Source organism: Symphalangus syndactylus, chromosome 11 (genome assembly GCF_028878055.3).
Source record: "Symphalangus syndactylus isolate Jambi chromosome 11, NHGRI_mSymSyn1-v2.1_pri, whole genome shotgun sequence".
NCBI lineage: Eukaryota > Metazoa > Chordata > Mammalia > Primates > Hylobatidae > Symphalangus > Symphalangus syndactylus.
In genome coordinates this window covers 101,477,559-101,500,177 of record NC_072433.2, presented here as the reverse complement: position 1 = coordinate 101,500,177, position 22,619 = coordinate 101,477,559, and the positions used below count along the sequence as shown (strand labels likewise).

At 37.0% G+C, this 22,619-nt stretch overlaps 1 protein-coding gene and 1 long non-coding RNA gene across 5 annotated transcripts in view; one reads left to right on the top strand and one right to left on the bottom strand.

Annotated features, from left to right (window-relative positions):
* Positions 1-22,619, bottom strand: part of KCNN2 (potassium calcium-activated channel subfamily N member 2) — a 147,100-nt gene that overhangs the window by 3,050 nt on the left and 121,431 nt on the right. For all 3 annotated transcript variants that reach the window (XM_055298462.2, XM_055298464.2, XM_055298463.2), the window contains 3 exons: positions 19,954-20,064; positions 6,267-6,394; positions 1-70 (listed from right to left, as the gene is read on the bottom strand). In XM_055298462.2, the coding sequence (XP_055154437.1) occupies positions 1-70; positions 6,267-6,394; positions 19,954-20,064 (309 nt within the window). The remainder of the gene's footprint in view (positions 71-6,266; positions 6,395-19,953; positions 20,065-22,619) is intronic.
* LOC129492940 (uncharacterized) lies at positions 64-19,255 on the top strand. 2 transcript variants are annotated; one of them, XR_010114482.1, is made up of 4 exons: positions 64-3,755; positions 4,416-4,559; positions 7,753-7,971; positions 18,627-19,255. It is a non-coding gene; the product is annotated as an uncharacterized lncRNA (long non-coding RNA). The 2 variants fall into 2 exon arrangements; XR_008660995.2 differs by lacking the exon at positions 18,627-19,255 and having other exon boundaries at positions 7,753-8,668.

The window sequence follows — 22,619 nt, the reverse complement described above, 5'->3', positions numbered from 1 at the left end:
CTTTGCCAAGTCCACCAAGGTGTTTGCTTGGTCATTCAGTTTCCTCTGCTCCATTTTTACACTTCTTAATCTAAAAGATAGAATCTGGTATCAGAAAGGTTCCCTTCTTTCTATGGCAATCTTATGCCTTCCAAAGAGCATGCACAAAATTGACAAGAGCAAATAACTGCATGGGTAATGCCTTGAATATTTGGGGTAAGTCCAAACTGGTTATGTGTCTGGTACAATGAGAAGCATGCTTCCCCAACACGGCAAAAAAGAAAGGAGAGAGCAAGAGATGAGATGTCCTTAGGACAACTATTTACCAGGTAAAGTTGAATTCAGAAAGACTCATAAGGATTTAACCATATGAGAAAAAGCCAAAACATTCCTTAAAGCCCCAGTATCATGACAAATAGACATAGGAAGAAATATGCAAAGCAACTGGAATTTCATTGATGTTGGAGCAATGAGCACCTTCCTATGCCTACATGACTAGATACAGGTATTAGCCCTGTTTAGTCCGAAATGGATTGGGTTAGGTATTTGAACCTGATGAAAACACAGTGATAAGTGAGATTCTTATTAACAAAAAAAAAACTTTTATTCAACCAGCAGCAATATAACACAAAACACATAATTATTATCTTATTCTTCATTGTATTTCATTTAACTTTTATCTTGAACTGCTATTAAATTTGAAGGGAGGCCAGACCATTTCCTAGGAAAAATTTCCATTAATTTTCAGTGTAGATAAAAGTCAGAGGACAATTATAGTATCTGGCAGATGGAATCTCTACTTGTAAGATTATGTTTAGCTACTGTTAAACATCATCGTATATACCTGATGAAGAGTCAAGAGTCAAAAAATGCTTTTAAAAAACACTTTTAGGTAAGAACTCTGCTATTCTTTAACTTTATTTACTTTATTATTTTTCAACAAATATTTATTCAGTGTTTGCTATGTACCAAGAAAGATTTTCCAACAAGAGAAATGTGGTTTATTGTTCCTTAAGCTAACAATTAAAAGCTTTCTCCCAAAAGAGAAGTAGGTTCTTCTAAACTATTTAATGAAAACAAACAAAAAGTCATGCCAATCTTATTTTGCTTTGATGACACGTCATTTTACAAAGTATAGTTTTAATGCTAGAGAGAGTATTTTTTATTATTTTTCAATTGAAATGAAAGGTAATTATGTAGAAGGAATAAAAACTCACAGGGCAAGATTTTACTGCCAGGGAGATTTTGTAATATGTTCATAATGTTCAGTGATTTTGTTCCGAAACTAGGATATCCAATATGTCAGCAAATCTGCTCTACAGTGAAGATGTAGTGCCTTCTGCCAGTAAGTTTAGCTGACACCTACCTACAACACGATCTTTAACAATCTAAAACAGTTTAAGGTTATAACTTCTCATTGCCACTATGTGTTTATTAGAATGCTGGAACGAAGTTAATTGGCTCCTTTTTATGCTATTACAGAGATGGAATATGTCCTAGTCTAAAATTTACAAGCATGTACTTAGATCCAATATATTGTTGAGAAAGATTTCTCTCAGTAATAGGGTTACAATTTTTGATGTGTGCCTTTGAAAAACAGGCAACTGCCCCCCCTCTACACCCCCTAAAAAGAACACTTAGACGTCTGTGGGTCATTACACAGAAGTGTACTAAAGAAAGAGCAGTGTACAACAGTGGATTCCATCCTCACTGACTCTAAATGAACCTTTAGTTTCCTCACATATGAAATGAAGTGTGTTAGATTAGAACAATGTTTCTGCACTGCTGGATTCATACCAACAGAGGTATTCTAGGTGACTTTAAGTGATACTTAAGATGGAAAACAGTTATTTCTTTTAGGTTCTCTTCTAATTCTTCATTACTGCAAGAAAAACATCACAGGCTGGTCCTACTCTGTCTTTATCTCCTAACAAACACCTGCTTTTTTTTTTTTTTTTTTTTTTTAAAAAAAAAAAAAAAAAACTCAGCTCAGAGCTTTCTGCAGGCAACAGCCTATGGCTAGAATTCAATACCAGTATTTCAACTATCAATTGACGACTACCTTTCCTCATAATATTTTTTAATCCATTTGCATAAAAATGTATTAAAATTTGTATAAAGGAACTGTATAAAGTTTCATTTTCAAATTTAAGTAAGTTGTAGTATTGGTGGCACAGAAATGACTGAAGTTTGGGCTCTGGACCAGATGCCTCCAGCAAGTAATCAGTACAGAGAAAGTCCTGAATTCTGTAAGTCAGGTTAGAAGGGCCACTGGCAGTTTCTTAGCTTAAGTGGGTACTTCATCTTATAACCAACAGGGCCTAATTTACTTCTCTTGGATTACTATACTATGTCTGACAGTAGAATTTTGCCCATTTTATTTTCTACTCATCTGGAAAGCTAACATACAGTAGCCTTATTTGATTGGAATTCCTTTAGCTTCCAGAACTTGAATCATCTTGTCTTGTTGTTTGTTTCTTATACTGCCTCTAATGTAGGAGAGCTGATAGAAAAAGCCTGCTTAAGCTGCAGCTGCCAGAATAAAAGGTAACATGCAGATGTGTATTACGCTTTTTTCCCCCAAAAAAGAATAAGAAACATATGTTGATTTCTTCCTTGTGAACTTCACTTATCACAGGAAAATATCATGATTTTGGATCACATTTCCATAGCAGCAATCAGACTACTAAAATTCACAAATAAAGGATCCGCTGGGTGCATGCAGCCAGTAGAAAATTCTGCAAATGTTGAAAGGAGCGGCTCACACAACTTACTTCCGAGCTCTATTTTCATTTTGTTGAAATAAAAAGACAAAACAAAAGAAAAGAAACTGTAAAATATTCTGGAACAAAATAACACAATGTGGTGTTCAGTTGTGCACAGGGGGCTCGATTCATTAGCTGGAAGATCCTGTTATGGTTCTGCAGGATTTTGACATATTGGCCTAAGAGAAACACTATTCAAATATCCTTCTTCATTGCTACTATACTTTCCCATCTGAAAGCACTCAGCTTCCTCCTGAATAAGAGTTCAGAAGGAAGAGCATGCATAAAGTCATCATGGCCTCTTGATATTTGATGTTCAAGTAAACAACAAGAAATACTTTTGCCTAATATGAACGTGATATGGTTAAAAGAACAATATTTGAAACAAAGGCATTATATTTTTTTGGGGGGGGGTACATCTTTTCCAAATTAGGACAACTCAGAAGCCTGGGGTTTCTGAAAGGCAGGTAATCCAACTCTCATGATATACAAATCAAGTAGATTGGATTTCTTGGCTCTGAAACAAATTCATGTTGGTCCACAGTTGAGATAAAAGAATGATAAACTTTAAAGTTGCTACCAGAAAAAGGGTTAAAAGTTAGAGAAAGAGAACACTTCATGACACTAAGTGACAATCTAAAAAGACAGTTACTGAAAAGAGGGCACAGGCCTGGACAGTTCAGCATCCAACAGAGAGTAGAGAGGCTATGAAGTTTGGAAAAGAGAAACAGAGTTGAGATAGCATGGACTGGTAGAAGCAGAGAGCTGCTGAAAATGTGCTCAGGACAAATCAGAGATTAGGAGAGGCCAGGAGTGATCTATCGAATGAATTTTAACATTTTTCTTCAGCTAGTAAGGTCTGATTGTACCCAGTGCCGACAGATAAGGCCGAGGGTCTCACTGGATCTGCACAGTGGGCAATGGAAGCCTTGCCCTTAGGAATCGAGCCCTGTGTGCTTCCCCTGTGACTTCACTCCCTAACTTCCAACAGTAAGCTAAAATGAAAGGTAAGTATGCATGATTAGAATGACCTAGTCAAACAAAGCTTGTATGAATAAACGTACTCAGTTACACTTTTATAAGTATAAATGTCCCCCACTGTAACAGAAACCCAGTAACCCCCAGATGAATTTATAAGGCAATTCAGAGCATTTCTGAGTTGCCTGAAGCTTATCTACTTTAGAAGTACACATTGCTACAGAAGAAACAGAATAAGAAATGTCTGACAGAAGCAGAAAAATCAAAAGTAGCTTCCTCTGTCACTCTATCCAAACACAATATGCTAAGAGACCCCGTACAAGCGACTCCACAGTACCCACCCTTAAGAAAGGGCCGACATGCCTTGTAGGGTGCATTTGCAACTTGCTTAGGGACAGTTTTTAAACTTCCCTAAATACTTTTTCTCTAACATTTTAATGTAAAAATGTAATAACCTATGGCAAAGTTGAAAGCATTTTACAGTAAAAACCCCTAAATTCTCCCCCAGGCTTTTGAATGTGAATGTATTCTGAACAATAGTCCAGAAGAGTCTTATATTACAAGATGTAATACAAATCCCCACTGCACATGGCTACAGAACTGTATTATCTAAACTATCACAGCATTTTCTTGGATTTGTTATTATATGAAAATTTATTAAAGGTAAATCACGTGTAATTATCCACTTGATAGGTCTGACAGGAAAGGACCCAGATAAGATCCTGGAGGCAATGGGATATGTGGCTGCTCAACACATAGACCAACCACACTTGCTCAGTGCCATGTCATCTCACACCCTTCCACCCCGGACGTACATATCTTCTCACATGCAGCAAGGTAAGGTTTCTTTTTAACATACTAAATATAGGTTAGTATCAAAATATTAAAGGTACAGAAAATGATTTTGCCATGCATGGTATGGCCTCTGGACCTCCTGTATGAATGTGTTGGGGTTACTTTGTAGTATGGTTTTAGCAGGGGAAGACCACTCTAACAGGAGAGTTGCACGAGGTGAGTCCCTTGAGGAAGATGCCTGTTCCACAGGAAAATAGGTTGAGGAACACAGAGGCAAAAGCTCAGCATCTCTGGGTGGGGAGGCAGGGAGGGTTCTCATTCTCTTCAATCTAAACTTCAAGGAATCAAGATTTCTAGGCAAGGGGTCCTGGAGAGTGGTTCTGGGTTATAAGGGTAACTGTAAGTCTAGGGAGCAAGTTCCCTCTTGTGAGCCAGATGGAATATAATGTTCCTTTCTGTGTTTTTCCTTATTTTAAGAGTATTATTTGAAAACTCTAGCCTTTTGTTTTCCTTACAGAGGGAGAAAAAGCATAGTGGTGCGTCAAGTCACTGAGCTACAGAGGAAATAGCATCACTATCTTAGGAAAGTGTGTTAGTAAAGCTGGGGAAAGAGCATGAGTGAGTAGCAATGAAGGTCAGATACTCTACCATACGTGCAGAGCCTGCCTCTAATATAAATCGCAGGATACTTGAGTTTTAATTTCTATGGAAGTATGAATCTGTCCATAATTACATATTCTACATTTTCAGTGATATCTATTTAAGCAGGGCAGTTCAATGGACAGGTTTTGTATTCTAGGGTAGAAGATGAATGCTTAGTAATTTCCTATAGAATGTTAGTGGTGCCATATTACATATGAATTACCTGAACATGCAAAATAAAAATTGCAGCCTCTACGTTTTCTTGTCTGTTACACTAGTTGGCTCTGAGAGACAAATCTCATTGGATAGCCAAAGCATCTTGTATTTACACACCTTTCCATTATTACCCTGGTGGGTTTCATAAGGAAATCTACTTTTCTGAGCCACAAATGTGACCATATCTGCTCTTCTCCATACAGAAATGGTATTAAGAGCAAGTCTGCATGGCATCACAATCGATACCCACATGAATAATACTTACAGTAAGCATGCTGCCAGCCTGGAGGAGAAAGATCCTGTGCTTTCAAATTATCAGTGCATCTTACTAGATATAGATTGTTACTTTAAAAGTCTATGCTAATTATGTAACAATGTAACAGCACGAAGGACTTAAACAATAATAGTGGTCTGGATAAAGTTAAAATAATGATAAGACAGTAAAAGGTCTACACAAACTAGAAGATTTAAAATGAACACAGCCAAAATTCTGATTGAAAACTAATTTAAAATTCAAGTATTAAATCAGTTATATGCACTACATTCATATAAATATGTTTGAAGCTATGTTTAGAAAATGAAGCTAAAAATATCCTAGAGCAAACTGAATAGGTCAAATTAAGAAATACAGTTTTAGCAGAAGTTATTCTAAAAAGAAACTGAGAAGATATTTTAATAACTATTCTAGTACTAATAAGTGATTTTTAATCACTAAAGGAACTGAGGTTATTCTCAGGATCTTGTTGTGGAATGCTTAAATTGCCAGATAACATCTTCTGGGAACAAACATGACAATGTTTTCTTTTTTCCTTCCTTATGAAACAAGAATAAACAAGTGCAAAAATTGAAAGCCAAGGACACAACAGGATAAAAGCGAAAAATGATACTTACTGATGAATAGCTTGCAGGAATTTTCGTTGATGTTTTCTTACTTTTGCATGATCTATCTTTTTCACTAGCTTTGTATTTTTGTAAATTAGCCATGTTTCCCTGAGTACATTGGCAGCTGCATTTTTTACCTGTTAAGAGAACAAACAAAGCAGTTGATAAATTCCAGAGCAGAATCCTTTGTAACTTTGCTGGGGGTCATAGTTTTCATCCCAAGGATCATGGTGAGCTGTAGCTTCATTTAGTAACTTTGACTCCAAATACCATTTATCTTCAATCTATGCCTTTTTAGAAGTACTTGTATCTGCCTGGGAACAACACTTAAATTGAAATAGGGAGATACTACCACTTTCTTTCTGTGGTAAATTCTATCCTACTCCTTCAGGAAACTTCTTTTTTATTCAACTTTTTTTTTTTTTTTAATCAAGAGGTGTTGAGTTCTCCACCGTGTATTGCAATTGTTGTCTCCATGATCTTCCTTTCCCTGCAGAAAGACAAAATGCCATGAGGCCAAGGTTAATCTTGTCCTTTGCAAGCCTGCTTGGTACTTCTGGCTGTGCACTACTGGAAGGGCATGTTTCCAGTGCTGAATGTATAAGTACACCCAGCACTGATAGCCTCCCAGAATGACTTAGCAATTTGTATGCTTGTTAGTATAGTTTAATTAACTGACAGAGTCTATGTTATGATTTTGTTGGAAATTTAAGTACACTGCATTTCAAATGGATGGGACAAATGAAAAGGGTGAAAGCATTGCAGTAACACTGCCAAGACCTACAGCAGCTGATGAAAGGCATGGATACTTAATCTAGTCACTTGCTTTCTTGATGAAAGTCTTCAACAAATCCTGGGAGCTGACAAAGGGCCAGCAAGGGCAGATTCTGTCTTCTTCCTTGCTCACATTATGGGATCTGATGACCCACAGCTTTCACTTGGGCTTTTGGATTACTTACTATAAGAAGTTGTTCCATTTAATTCTTTTGAGTGATGGATAAAGGATATTTCACAAAGAGAGCCACAGGTTACTGGGGTGCTAGGTGGAGGAAGATAACTTTTTAAGAAAGGCAGTGTAGTGGGGAAGACAAAACAATGAGCTGAGATTGATAACTGGGTTCTAAGTAATTGACTTTGCACTAACCAAGTCAGGTTGAAGTGATTAGCTAACCTCATAGGATTTCAGTTTTCTCGAACATCAGCAAGTTAGAGATAATGAATATTAAAGTTCCCTCAATCATTAGATTTACAATAAGGATGAGCTTTAGAATTATACTAAACTATGGGCCCAAGTTTGTATTTATATTTTTCACTTTAGCAAAGAAAACATCAGGTTTGGTAACTGATGGTGAATCTTTTTCATGGAGCGAAAAAGTTTTCTTTTTGAGCAGAATTATATTGCTAGAACTCATTTTAAGAAAATGGTCTTTTTACAGTAAAGCTTCTTTTGGGAGTGACTCTGGTTCGTAATGCACTGCCTTTGGATATCCATTAGACTCTGTGCATGGAGAGAATCCTCAAACCAACAGAAAAATGATTGACACAGAAGCCAAGTGCCAGCACTGCGTATAAGTAATACTACCACCATCCACAGTGAAGTTAAAAGGAGTTTGAGTAAATTCTTAGATCCATCTTCACACTTCCACTTCCTCAGACAGCAGGGAGAGCCACCTTTCAGAAGCTTTTTTCATCTGATCCTCATGTCATTTCAAAGGTAAGGAAATGGGTGCAGCATGAGTAGTTGTTATTTGAGGACCTTGCTTTTAAGGAGACAGGAGTGGGAAGTGACTGGCCAGCAGTCCCTGGGGTTGGAATAGCCTTTCCCTGTGAGGAAAGAGAGAGTCTCATATGTCTAAGCAACTGTAGATACCTGGAAGACTGGTAAGGGGCCCTGATGGAGGCTTTCTCTCTGATTTTACCAGTCCAAGGCCTAGATCCCTGCCTGGTGAGGAAGCTGGAAAACCAGGTAAAAACCCTGGGTAAAAACCAATGGGTCAGAAACACAGCAATGGAACATAGGAATGCTCAATATAGAACACAGCACTTGATTTCAATTTGTATTCCCATCTACAAACAGCAAATGCCAAATTATTTCTAAAGTCCATACACTTTTAAAAAGGTGATTGATACATTTTAAATGATTCCTTCTCTTAGGTATATGAAGAAAGTGGTTGAAGGGGAATACAGAACCTTAATCTCAGAGTTCAGTGGAGTGGGGGTAATGCCCTTGAGGCCTTATTTTAGCTGATGGGCTTAAATGAAAATGATTCCTCATCTGAAAATGAAATCCCTGCAGCTGCTTTTAAAAACTTCGAAATACAAGAATTTATTTTGAAACATCCCATCCCCTAATTCCCTGATAGGTTGTCAAATACAGGAACAAACCTCCTAAGGCATCATATTTAACTGCTACTTTTCAACATGGCAGCCACAAAACAATATGTCCCAGAATAAAAATCCCACTCTCTGCCTATTACTGAGATGTGTTTCTAATAGTAGGGTCTTCCTTTCCATCTAGGGTTGAAAAGGAACAGAGGACAGTGAGAAGACAGGGTCAAAGGCACCTCAGTGTTTTCCACGTTTGAACAATGGGGAATTGGTAAAAAAAAAAGTGATATGTAAACTTCCAGGAAAAATGGGGAGAAGTAGGTCTATGCATTCATTTTTTTTTATTTATATAAATTTAGGCAGTGTAAGTGCAATTTTGCTGCATGGACACATTGTGTAGTAATGAAGCCTGGGCTTTTAGTATAATAATCACCCAAATAGTATACATTGTACCCGTTAAGTAATTTCCTATCCCTCACCTCCCTCCCATCTTTGGAGGGAAAGTTTCCTTTGTATCCTCAGTCCAGAACCCTGCCATATAACCATCTAGTTATGTAACATTTGAATGCCCTTTTGTCCCCTTTCCAGGGCTTTCAGAAACTCTCAGGGGTCATATCACTAATCTTTGTGTCTCTCTAACTCAGTGCTTTAGGCACAGCTCGTACTAAGTAAATGTCTATAGTGTTAACTGGGCACCACAGCACATATAATTTATACATAAAAACTTCTTCTCATGAACCACACTAATACATTTTTATCAACCAAAGGACCCTCTTGAAAACAAGGGTATATACAGATTCAGAGACCTAAGCTCTCAGTGGATCAATGCATTTCCACTTATAAATTCAACCTATGTACTGAATCTCTACTACATGCTAGATGCTGTGATAAGTGCTATGAGAGGATTTACAGATATCCATCAAACATTTAGTAGGTATAATAATGCTATAGCCAATAAACAGGCCAAAAGACCTATGAAATAAAAGTCATTTTCTCTTTATCAAAAAAATAAGGAAAGTAGAGGGAAGGATCTTTGTTAACAGGAACATCTTTACACACACACTGTTGAAAAATAAGAAGAGGCGGAGCAATCTAGTAATCAATCAACTGTAATCAAAGTCTGTCAGAAAAATGTTAGAAGACATATCAAAAATTTTTATAATAATTTGAAAAAGCAAAGGCTCTAAAAGATATACTACCACTGGCTGGGTGCTGTGGCTCACGTTTGTAATCCCAGCACTTTGGGAGGCCGAGATGAGTGGCTCACTTGAGGTAAGGAGTTTTTGACCAGCATGGCCAACGTCTAGTGGAACCCCATCTCTACTAAAAATACAAAATTAGATGGGCGTGGTTGAGCATGCCTGTAGACCCAGCTACTTGGGAAGCTGAGGCAGGAGAATCGCTTGAACCCAGGAGGTGGAGGTTGCAGTGAGCCGAGATCGTGCTGCTGCACTCCAGCCTGGGTGACAAAGTGACTCCATCTCTCAAAAAAAAAAAAAAAAAAAAAATACTACTACTATATTAGTGGTAGTGGTAGTACTTACCCAGATTCCTTAAAAACAACTTTCATACGTATACAGGTCAGGAGATGTTATATTGCGACTCACAGTTAATTATAAAATAATAAAACCTTGGGCAGTAAGATACAAAATATTTTTAAGTATAACAGTATTTTACAGATCACCAAAGCACTTAAGGCAGCTAGACTTTTTTTTTTTCCTTCAAATTTTATTTTAAATTCTGGGGTACATTTGCAGGATATGCAGGTATGTTATATAGGTAAACATGTGCCATGGTGGTTTGCTGCACAGATCATTCCATCACCCAGCTATTAAACCCAGCATCCATTAGCTATTCTTCCTGATGCTCTCACTCCCCCTACCCTCTCCTCCAAAAGATTTCAGGGTGTGCTGTTCCCTCTCACCATGTGTCCACGTATTCTCATCATTCAGCTGCCACTTATAAGTCAGAACATGTAGTGTTTGATTTTCTGTTCCTGCATTAGTTTGATGAGGATAATGGATTCCAGCTCTATCCATGTCCCTGCAAAGGAGATGACCTTGTTCCTTTTTATGACTGTATACTATTCTGTGGTATATATGTACCACATTTTCTTTATCCAGTCTATTACTGATGGGCATTTAGGTTGATTCCATGTCTTTGCTATTGTGAACAGTGCAGCAATGAACATACACATGCATATATGTTTATAATAGAATGATTTATATTCCTTTGGGTATGTACCCAGTAATGAGATTGCTGGGTCAAATGGTATTCCTGCCTCTCAGTCCTTAATTGTCATCCCCAATGTGTTTGACAATGGTTGAATTAATTTATACTCCCACCAACAGTGTAAAAGCATTCCTCTTTCTCCACAACCTGGCCAGCATCTGTTGTTTTTTGACTTTTTAATAATGGCCATTCTGATGGGTGTGAGATGGTATCTCATTGTGGTTTTGAGTTGCATTTCTCTAATGACCAGGGATGGTGAGCATTTTTTCATAAGTTTGTTGTTGGCTGCATGGATGTTTTCTTTTAAGATGTGTCTGTTCATGTCCTTTGCCCACTTTTTAATGGTTTTTTTTCTTGTAAATTTGTTTAAGTTCTTGTATACTTTGGATATTACACCTTTGTTAGATGGACAGATTGCAAACATTTTCTCTCATTCTGTAGGTTGTCTGTTCACTTTGTCAATAGTTTCTTTTGCTGTGCAGAAACTCTTTAGTTTAATTAGATCCCATTTGTCAATTTTCACTTGTTGCAATTGCTTTTGGCATTTCTGTCACAAAATCTTTGCCTGTGACTATGTCCTGAATGGTACTGCCTAGATTTTCCCCTAGGGTTTTTATAGTTTTGGGTTTTACATTTAAGTCTTTAATATACCTTGGTTAATTTTGTATAAGCTGTAAGGAAGGGGTCCAGTTTCAATTTTCTGCATATAGCTAGCCAGATCTCCCAGCATCATTTATTAAATAGGGACTATGTCAGGTTTGTCGAAGATCAGATGGTTGTAGGTGTGTGGCCTTCATTTCTGTTCCATTGGTTTATGTGTCTGCTTTTGTACCAGTTTACCATGGTGTTTTAGTTACTGTAGCCCTATAATATAGTTTGAAGTTGGGTAGCATGATGCCTCCAGCTTTGTTCTTTTTGCTTAGGATTGTCTTGGTAACTCCAACTCTTTTTTGGTTCCATGTAAATTTTAAAATAGTTTTTTTCTAATAATGTGAAGAATGGCAATGGTAGTTTAATGGGAATAGCACTGAAACTATTAAATTACTTTGGGCAGTATGGTTATTTTCATATTGATTCTTATCTATGAGCATGGAATGTTTCCCAATTTGTGTCCTTTCTGATTTCTTTGAGCAGTGGTTTGTAGTTCTTCTTGAAGAGGTCCTTCACCTCCCTTGTTAGCTGTATTCCTAAGTATTTTATTCTTTTGTAGCAATTGTGGATGGCAGTTCATTCATGATTTGGCTCTCTGCTTGCCTGTTGGTGGTGTACAGGAATACTAGCAATTTTTGCACACTGATTTTGTATCCTGAGGCTTTGCTGAAGTTGCTTATAGCGATTTTTGCACACTGATTTTGTATCTGAGGCTTTGCTGAAGTTGCTTATCAGCTTAAGAAGCTTTTGGGCTGAGATGTTGGGGTTTTCTAGATATAGGATCATGTCATCTGCAAAGGTAATTTGACTTCCTCTCTTCCTATTTAAATACTCTTTCTTTCTTTCTCTTGCCTGAGTACCCTGGCCAGAACTTCCCATACTATGTTGAATAGGAGTGGTGAGAGAGGGCATCCTTATCTTGTGCTGGTTTTCAAGGGGAATGCTTCTGGCTTTTGCCCATTATGATACTGGCTGTGGATTTGTCATAGATGGCTGTTATTATTTTGAGGTATGTTCCTTCAGTACCTGCTTTATTGACAGCACTTAACATGCAGGGATGTTGAATTTTTTTGATGGCCTTTTCTGCATCTATTGAGAGAACTGTGTGGTTTCTGTCTTTAGTTCTGTTATTGTGATGAATCACATTTATTGATTTGCATATGTTGAACCAATCTTGCATCCCAGGGATGAAGCCAACTTGATCATGGTGGATAAGCCTTTTGATGTGCTGCTGAATTTGGTTTGCCAGTATTTTATTGAGAATTTTTTCATCAATGTTCACCAAGGATATTGACTAGAAGTTTTCTTTTTTTGTTGTATCTCTGCCAGGTTTTGGTATCAGGATAATGCTAGCCTCATAGAATGAGTTAGGGAGCAGTCCCTTCTTTGTGATTTTTTGGGATAGTTTCTGTAGAAATGGCACCAGCTCTTCTTTGTACCTCTGGTAAAATTCAGTTGTGAATGCATCTGTTCCTGGGCTTTTTTTGGTTGGTAGGCAATTTATTCCTGCCTCAATTTCAGAACTCATTATTGGTCTATTCAGGAATTCAATGTCTTCTTGGTTCGGTCTTAGGAGGGTATACGTGTCTGGGAATTTATCCATTTCTTCTAGATTTTCTAGTTGATGTGCATAGAGGTGTTTAATAGCATTCTCTGATGGTTGTCTGTATTTCTGTGGAGTCAGTGGTGATATCCCCCTTATCACTTCTGGTAGTGTTTATTTGACTCTTTGCTCTTTTCTTCTTTGTCTATCTAGTGGTCTATTTTAATTTTTTCAAAGAACCAGCTCCTGGATTTGTTGATTTTTTTTGAAGGGTTATTTGTGTCTCTTTCAGTTCAGCTCTGATCTTGGTTATTTCTTGTCTTCTCCTATCTTTGGGGTTTGTTTATTCTTGGTTCTCCAGTTCTTTTAGTTGAGATGTTTGGTTGTAACTTGAAATCTTTCTGGCTTTTTGGTGTGGGGATTTAGTGCTATAAATTTCCTTCTTAACACTGCTTTAGCTGCATCCCAGAGATTCTGCTACATTGTCTCTTTGTTCTCATTAGTTTCAAAGAACTTCTTGATTTCTGCCTTAATTTCATTATTTACCCAAGAGTCATTCAGGAGCAGGTTGTTCAACTTCCATGTAGTTGTGTGGTTTTGAGTGAAATTCTTGATCTTGTGTTCTAACTGATTGCATTGTGGTCTGAGACTGTTTGTTATGATTTCAGTTCTTTTGCATTTGCTGAGGAGTGTTGTACTTCTAATTATGTCATCAATTTTACATTAAGTGCCACATGGCGATGAGAAGAATGTATATTCTGTTGCTATCAGGTCCACTTGATCCAAAGCTGAGTTCGGGTCCTGAATATCTCTGTTACAATTTTCTGTCTCAATTATCTAACACTGACAGTGAGGTATTAAAGTCTCCTACTATTATTGTGTGGAAGTCAATGTCTTTTTGTAGGTCTCTAAGAACTTGCTTTATGAATCTGGGTGTTCCTGTATTGGGTACACATATATTTAGAATAGTTAAGTCTTTTGTTGAATTGAACCCTTTACCATTATGTAACGCTCTTCATCTTTTTTTAATCTTTCTTTCTTTGTTGGTTTGAAGTCTGTTTTGTCAGGAACTAGGATTTCAACCCCTGTTTTTTTTTCTTTTTTTTTTTTTTTTATAGTTTCCATTTGGTTGGTAAATTTTCCTCCATCCCTTTATTTTGAGCTTATGTGTGTGTCTGCACATGAGAGGGTCTCTTGAAGACAGCATACTGATGGGTCTTGGCTCTTTATCCAGCTTGCCATTCTGTGTCTTTTAATTGGGGCATTTAGCCTATTTAAATTTAAGGTTACTATTGCTTTGTGTGAATTTGATCCTGTCATCATGATGCTAGCTGGTTATTTTGCAGACTTGCTTATTTGGTTGCTTCATAGTGTCAGTGGTCTGTGTACTTCGGTATGTTTTTGTAGTGGGTGGTAACGGCTTTTCCTTTCCATATTTAGTGCTTCCTTCAGGAGCTCTTGCAAGGCAGGCCTGGTGGTGATGAATTCCCTCAGCATTTGCTTGTCTGAAAAGGATCTTATTTCTCCTTCACTTATGAAGCTTAGTTTGGCCAGAGATGAAATTCTAGGTTGGAAATTCTTTAAGAATGTTGAATATGGGCCCCCAATCTCTTCTGCCTTGTAGGATTTCTGCTGAGGGGTCTACTGTTAGTCAGATGGGTTTTCTTTCATAAGTGATCTGGCCTTTCTCTCTGGCTTCCCTTACCTTTTTTTCTTGCATTTTGACCTTGGAGAATCTGATGATTTTGTGTCTTGGGGGTTGACCTTCTTGTGGAGTACCTTACTGGGGATCTCTGCATTTCCTCACTTTGAATGTTGGCCTGTCTTGCTAGGCTGAGGAAATTCTCCTGGATGATATCCAGAAGTATGTTTTCCAACTTGGTACCATACTCTCCATCTCTTTCAGGTACCCCAATAAGTTGTATGTTTGATCTCTTTGCATAATCCCACATTCTTGGAGGTTTTGTTGATTCTTTTCGTTAAAACTTTGAAAACTTTGCTTTGTTCAAACCTATAGTATATAGGTAATGACAGCATAGTTTAAAAGGCTATTTTGGATCTTCATTTTCAACTTCCATTTCTTTGTTGTTGTTTTTTTCTCCTGCTGCTTTCTCAGAGGCTTTTTTAGCATAACACTTCCACTCCTCGCCAATTCAAGGGGAATGCACCAGGGTGCCATATGCTCTCAGCCACCCTTGCAGCAGCAGGGATAGATTTGTTCATGCTCCAACCTCTCTCTCCAGTTTTCGTTTAGGTCAGGTGTATGAGGCCTGGGTGAATGTTGTAGCTGTGGAATAGGGCATAGCCAAGTGATTCATTTTCATGTGTTAACCCCCTGGGCTGTGAGCCAAGGACAATGTGAAATAAATCCTTTAGAATTTCTGTTCCCTTGTTAGGAAACAAAATTATATAACTGCATAATAGTGTTCTTATTATGGATCTGATTGAGAATTCTTAACAGATTAACAACACCCACAGTGGACATTAATATGTATAATTATCCCTTGTGGGGTTATCTAGCAACTTTAAAAATTATGTCTGGGTTCTGGAATTGCTTGTTTTAAAATTATGTCTGGGTTCTGGAATTGCTTGTTTTCAAGTTTGTTTTCCAAAAAGGTATTCTGGGGATCAAACTACAAGATTTCCTGTTTGCTCAGAATGGAATGAGTAGTAATAATAATAAATATATTCCCAAAGGATATAGCATGGTAAATATATTGCCCCTGTAAGGTGATAAACTGTAAATCTATTAAATAGCTGGTCCTGTCTTACTCAACTAGGAGACAAGGTAATGGTATTATGTTTTCACTTCAAAATCATTAGTTTATTCTGGATACATGTACCACATGTACCTGTTGGCCATTTTTGAATTGCAGAATGTCATGTAAATTTTTAGGATTAGACAAAACAATCTTCTCAGTGCTGATGTACAATAAATAGTGTTCTACTTTCAAATACAGTATTTTACTTGGTTAATGTAGTCATACAGAGAAACAACTTTTAGATAAAATTGTTCCCCTGAAAATCTGTACATAGTGAATAATTTTTCATAGAAATTGTTCAGTTCACTAAAGATACAAACTGGAAGACTTGGAATGTTACATCTATTCCTGGGAGAATAGCCTATCTTTTAACATTCATATTGCTTTTTTCTTTAGAGTCATATTCAGATTTCAGAACATCTGTGACTATTACTCCTGTTAACCATCAGAAAAAATGATTTCTTTCTAGATAGTGTCTCAGGGAATAGTTGTATTTTTCTCTAACAAACAATATATAGTAACCTTGAGTTTGTATCTTAGTTACTAGGTATGGTTTTTAGATCCCTATTTACTTTTAATTATTCATAAATCATTCAGCATTTTAGAATTATTTTAAAAGTTTAAAGTTTATACTCATTTAGATGAGTCCATTTGGAATTTCCATAAATAAGCAAATGGAATCAAGTTCCAAGTAAATGATACTCATTAAGTTGATGACTTTGTATAAAATAATGAGAAGACTATAAAATGGCTATTATTTGCCTGTACCTTGTTGAGTATATATAATAAAGGAATGGGTATCATAAACCAGCAATTTGCTTTCTTCTGGTGTCATTTTAACATTTATATCTTTATTTAGTGACATCTTGGATGCCACTAAGTGGATCTGTCGGCCAGGCGCGGTGGCTCATGCCTGTAATCCCAGCACTTTGGGAGGCTAAGGCAGGCAGATCACCTGAGGTCGGGAGTTCAAGACCAGCCTGACCAACATGGAGAAACCCCCATCTCTACTAAGAATACAAAAAATTAGCTGTGCATGGTGGTGCATGCCTGTAATCCCAGCTATTTGGGGGGGGCTGAGGCAGGAGAATCACTTGAATCCAGGAGGTGGAGGTTGCAGTGAGCTGAGATTGCGCCACTGCGCTGCACCCTGGGCAACAAGAGCAAAACTCCGTCTCAAAAAAAAAAAAAAAAAATGGATCTGTCAGCAAGTCTACTAGAGTATATTTCTCAGACCTATAAGAGACTTCAGTCTCAAGAAATACTGCAAAGTAGTTCTACTTTTAAAAAGTAGTAATGAAATTACAGAATTATTAAACCATAAGTATTATATAAAATGTAAAATTTGAAACCATAACAGTACTTAATGAAAAAGCTTTCAACAGGCAATAACTTGACAATTCAGGCAACATCATTATCCAAAGGAAGTTTAAAGTATACAAGACAAGAACTTACAGCTTTTAAGTATACAAGACAAGAACTTACAACAAAAAAGCTGTAGCATCATCAGAAAACTTTGTCAGTTTGGGAAGATGCTTTTCATTCATAAAAACTGAAGGAAGGTCACCGAAATCCATAGATCTAGATCCTGGATCCATAGTTCTTTAAAGGGGCCTCTGACTGGACTTTAGGGGACCCATGAACAAGAGCACACGTGCATTTTTCTGCCAAGCAGGAAGCATCTGAGATTTCATCTGATTTTCTGAGTGGTCAGTAACTGGAAAAGCTTAAAATCTTGGGAATACTCGAATATGATGCTTTAGCTCTTGATCCTTAACAGTTAACACAGCATGCCAACCATATTTAGTATACAGTATATTTTTTATATATTATTCCAAAAAAGGAAATTACAATATATTCAGCAGACTCAATATCTTTTAAGAGAGACTGTCCTTTCTAAGATGTCAAATCCTTGTGGAACAGCACATTAAAAGGTGGTTCTCTCCTGCGGGTGATTTTGTCTCTTGAGGGATTTCTGGTTGTCACAAGTTGGGGGCAGTGCTACTGGCATAGTCTAGTGTGTAGAAGTCAAGTATGGTGAGAAACATCCAGAACACACAGGACAGTCCCACATGAAAAAGAATTATTCAGCCAAAAAAGTCACGAGTGCCAAGGTTGACAGGCCTCGGAATACAGCAACTACACTATAAAACCAACTTGAAATGTCTCCCAAATGAAACTGGTTGACTTTGGTGAACTTCATAAAAATATTTTTATCAAAGGTGATTGATAGATGGCAGTGTGATACTGTAAATTTTGTACTCAAAGTCTTTGTCTTTTCTAACTCTTAAAATGTTTTAATAATGAAGATATGGAATATCAATATTCCAAAGTAATATTTAGAGAAACTATATGCTTCCTTCTTAACATGAAATTAAAATCTGCTTATGAAACATGGAGAAGTCTGCCCAAACATGCTAACTTGGCTTTCTTATTTGTGATTCTGTCACTTTTTTTTTTTCTGTTAAGATTTACAGGCAAACATATGGGCGACATGGTATTTTAAGGTATTTTTCTGCCTAATATCTTAAGTGTGGCATTAACTTAATTCCTGAGGAAATGTATAATCTTCATGGTAAAATAATATGGACTACAAGGGTCTTAATGCAAGTGTTCTTTTGAATATTATAACACTTGTGACTCTTAAAAACAAACTTTCCCAGCATAGAGCCCTGAAAGGACCAAACACGCACATGATGAAATACACAAAACATCTGCACCAATTTATGGATTAGATATAGACTAATCTCATATGCACATATTTTTATCTCTAGTAGATCTTTAAAAAATAAAAGAAACCCAAGCCTTTATTCAGCTCCTCATTGACCTTTTTCCCTGCACACTCTCATACAGGAATGTTCACAAGTTTTGAGAACAAATTTAGGAGTTTGAAGAAAATGAGAGTAAATCATGGAGAGTAGAAGACATTCCAAAGTCATAAATGTAGGCTGAAAATGTAGCAGCTGAACCTGGGAGGCTCTGATCATCTACTATAAACGTGGACCTACTAACTGCAATGAAGTATCACAGGAGAGTCTGATAGGTAAGACTTGGCATGAGCAGACAATTGCAATTCATGTTTTCATTTCCTAAGTATAATCTATATAAATATATATTTGCATTAAAATGACTGGCTAGTTAGGAAGTATTAACCAAATTAAACAAGATTACTTTTAAATATACAACCAAAATCAAGGGTGAGTGAAAACACTGAAAGTTGGAACTATGCTTGAACATCTATTGATTCATTTATGGGTAAAGTTCAAGTTGACAAAGTATTTTGTTATTTCAGTGACAGCCTGATTGCATTCCACATTGAGCAGTAGTTACACAGCAAGATGACTGTACTATAAAATAATTTTTTGACTTTGGTATTTGTCTCAAGTGACTATCAAGAAAGGCTAAAAATTTAGTCTAATAAAAACCTTTCTCTTCTTGCAGTTTTCTACCTGGATCTGGTGACTTTGAGCAAGTTACCTAACCCTTTTGTGTCTTAGTTTCCACATTTATAAAATGGCCAGAATAATAGCACTTCCCTCATAAAGCTGTTATGAGGATGAAGTGAGTTTACACATGGCACACTTGGAACAGTGCCTGGCACAGAAAGTGCTCTTAAACACTGTGATTACTGTTTTCTTCTGCTAAGAATTGGACAGCGATTGCCCAACTGGATGGTATACTATTTTTAACATCTCTTTTATGGCCTGTAAGTCAAGGAAAGAGCCTGTTTCTGGCCCTACCTTGGGCTTCTAAAAGTTAGTTAGTGGTGGTTTCTTTTGTCTTTGCAACCCTGTCTTGAGAACAGTGACTTGATCTTAGAAGTTCAGTAAAACATTTTCAATCACCTTTCCATCAAATTACTATGTTACATTAATAGTATTTTCCTTCCTACTCAATCCAATAATATACTATACTGAAATCTAAACAAGTAGGCATACCTAACATTGGGTAATGACTCATCTTTATCCAAATACCAAGACTGCCCAATTACTTCCTAACTGACCTAAAGTTAGAAATAGTCTATTCTCAAAATGTGATAAAATGGAAGTGATTCCAAGAATGCCTATACTTTCAAACCATGTCATTTCAGCTTCAGATGTCAAAATAAAAAACATATTTCCTAACATTGAAAAAATCACAATAATATTCTCTCTTTGAAGATATATGGATAGTAACTTACTCTTTTAGTCAGCTGAGTATCCATCATGAAATTGTGCACATGTTTTTCTGCTTTGGTAAGTTCTAGCTTCCTTGCCACTACAGCTACCACCAGGGCTGTGCAACCAGCACCCTGAAAACAAGGAGAGAAGAGAAACCCAAAGCATTACTACTTTCTGTCTCAGACACATTAGAAAATGTTTTGCATCAAATGCAAAAGTTTCTCAGGATTAAAAACATTGTCTTCAATAAGTATTACAGAAAATGTGTCATCAACAAATGTAAGCAATGTGCCTTAAACTGGGATTAAAATTTTAGTTTACATATTTTAAGAACAAAAGCATATTTGGAAAAAACATTTCCATTCTAAGAAATAAATGGCCTAAAAGCAACTTGGTGAATTTTTGGAGACTTTTTAAAAAACAGAGCAAATCAGTTATATACCTATAATTATAATAGGAACAAATAACAAATGAGTAGATTAGCACAAATGTATATGGGGTAGAAATAAGGATTTTTCCATAAAGAATCAACCTCTAATCTTAAGATGAGATCAGCAGGCCTTCATGCACCAGGAATAAAAACAATAAATTATCTCAGCATATACACAGCTTCAGTGTTCCATACACACAAGAGGAAGCATAACAGGAAGATCACAGTGACCTTAACCTAGGCAACAGAGATAGATGAAGTGCTGAAGGTAAGGGGTAACCATTATACTATTTTACAGGTTTACTAACATGACACTAGGAAAGGCACAGGTCATCTTCATTTTGAAAAAACCAACAGTGTTCCTTTTTGAATTACAGACCATTGTTCTGATCTCTTGAAAAAGAGACTCTGTGTGGTACTCTAAGACTTATAGTCCTCCTGCTCCGTGATCAAGGTGTGCTCATTCCAAGTTGTGAGAGTCTTCTTTGCTGAAAGACCAGCAACTACTTGCTGGGGCACCGATTGGAGGGCCCAGGCAAGGTCAAGATGCTGCAGCCACTTCATCAGTCCTGGGCACAGCGAACCTCCCAGCAGGGAAGGGGGCATGTGAGGAACTACCTCAGGGGTCTGTGAAAGGGAGGTCACACCTCCAGATAGAATCTCAACCCTGAGAGGACCACAGAGCCACAGACATTGCCCAGCTAGTCTCAACAAACAGATAACAACGTAAATGGCAGGGCACAGGCAGAGTCGACTGGACAGAGGCACAGAAAGTAGATGTGATTTAGCTATTCAGTTATAGACCAAAGAATGCATCTTTGGGCTTACTCAATGAGTTGCTGCAACAAATCTGGCAGGAGGGACAAGATTGAGGAGAAAAGGAGAAAATAAATATACGCCCTGATCATTATGATCATGGAAACATTGCCAATGATGAGCCAATACTGCTTTAATATATTTCCAGAGGGCTTAAATAGCCTGTTCCATCTAGTTCTATGAAGAAATCGTATCCTCAGAAAGAAAGTGCTACTGATCACATGATCAGAGAAAGAGGTTGCCAAGTATTTAGACATTCTGATTTAGCCCTCTGATTTTAGAGATGAGACAACTAAAGCAGAGTAAATGATTATTCAGTTATAAAACTTGATTAGCATTGATATTTTTCCTACTCTTCATCTCATAATATCTATATCTATATTTAGGATCACATACAGTTGAATCTCTATATCCATGGGTTCCATATACATGGATTCAACTGGATTGAAAATACTTTGGTAAAAAAATGGATGGTTGCATCTGTACTGAACATTATAGACTGTTTTCTTTTTTAATTATTCTTTAAACAATAACAATACTGTTTAGCAACTATTTGCAGAGCATTTACACTGTATGAAGTATTATAAGTAATCTAGAGATTAAAGTACACAGGAGGATGTACCTAGGTTACATGCAAGTAACACACTATTTTATAAACGACTTGAGCATCCATGAATTTTGGTATTCATGGCAGGAAGTGGGGTTCTGGAACTGAACCCCCATGGATACTAACGGATGACTGTATATTCTTATTTGTAATTATTCCATAGCCATAATGCATTAAGAAGCACTGTATTTCAAAGCAAGACAGGAAATTCAAATTCACCTATTTTATATGATAAAGTACGAATGTCTAAAAATCAAGCAATATGGATACCAAAATAATCAACATTGTTCCTATTTTGTAACTGGTATAACTTTTAAATTGGTAGTTTTAAACCTTGACTACAGAATCACTTGGAGAGTTTGTAAAAATCCTAGTGCTGAGAACTGTGTGCCTCACAGCAAATCTTCATCTCCAGGGATAAAACCCAGGTGTCTGAATTTTTTTTAGAAGCTCTCCAGGTGATCCCAAGGTACAGTCACTGCTTTAGATAAAGGAGGATATGCAGTGGCTATGATAAACTCCATAAACATTCTATTAAAACAAGAGGGTCAAAATTCTTATGAGTCATTTCACTGACTTGTGAAGACATTCAAGACATGATAAACAAGGAAAGTAAAGGCAGAGGGTGTGATGTTATTTTGCTATTTTGTGCCATACACAGACAATGAAAACGAGGTATTTTAGATCTGGGTACTAATGAAAGAAAAGAATGGCCTTGGGAAGCATCTCTACCCATTTTACTGACTTTCAAACCTCCACCATGAAGTCTAAAGAGTTGTAGCAGGCTGATGAGACCAAATCAGTGACCACCTAGGATAACCACCATACAGCTA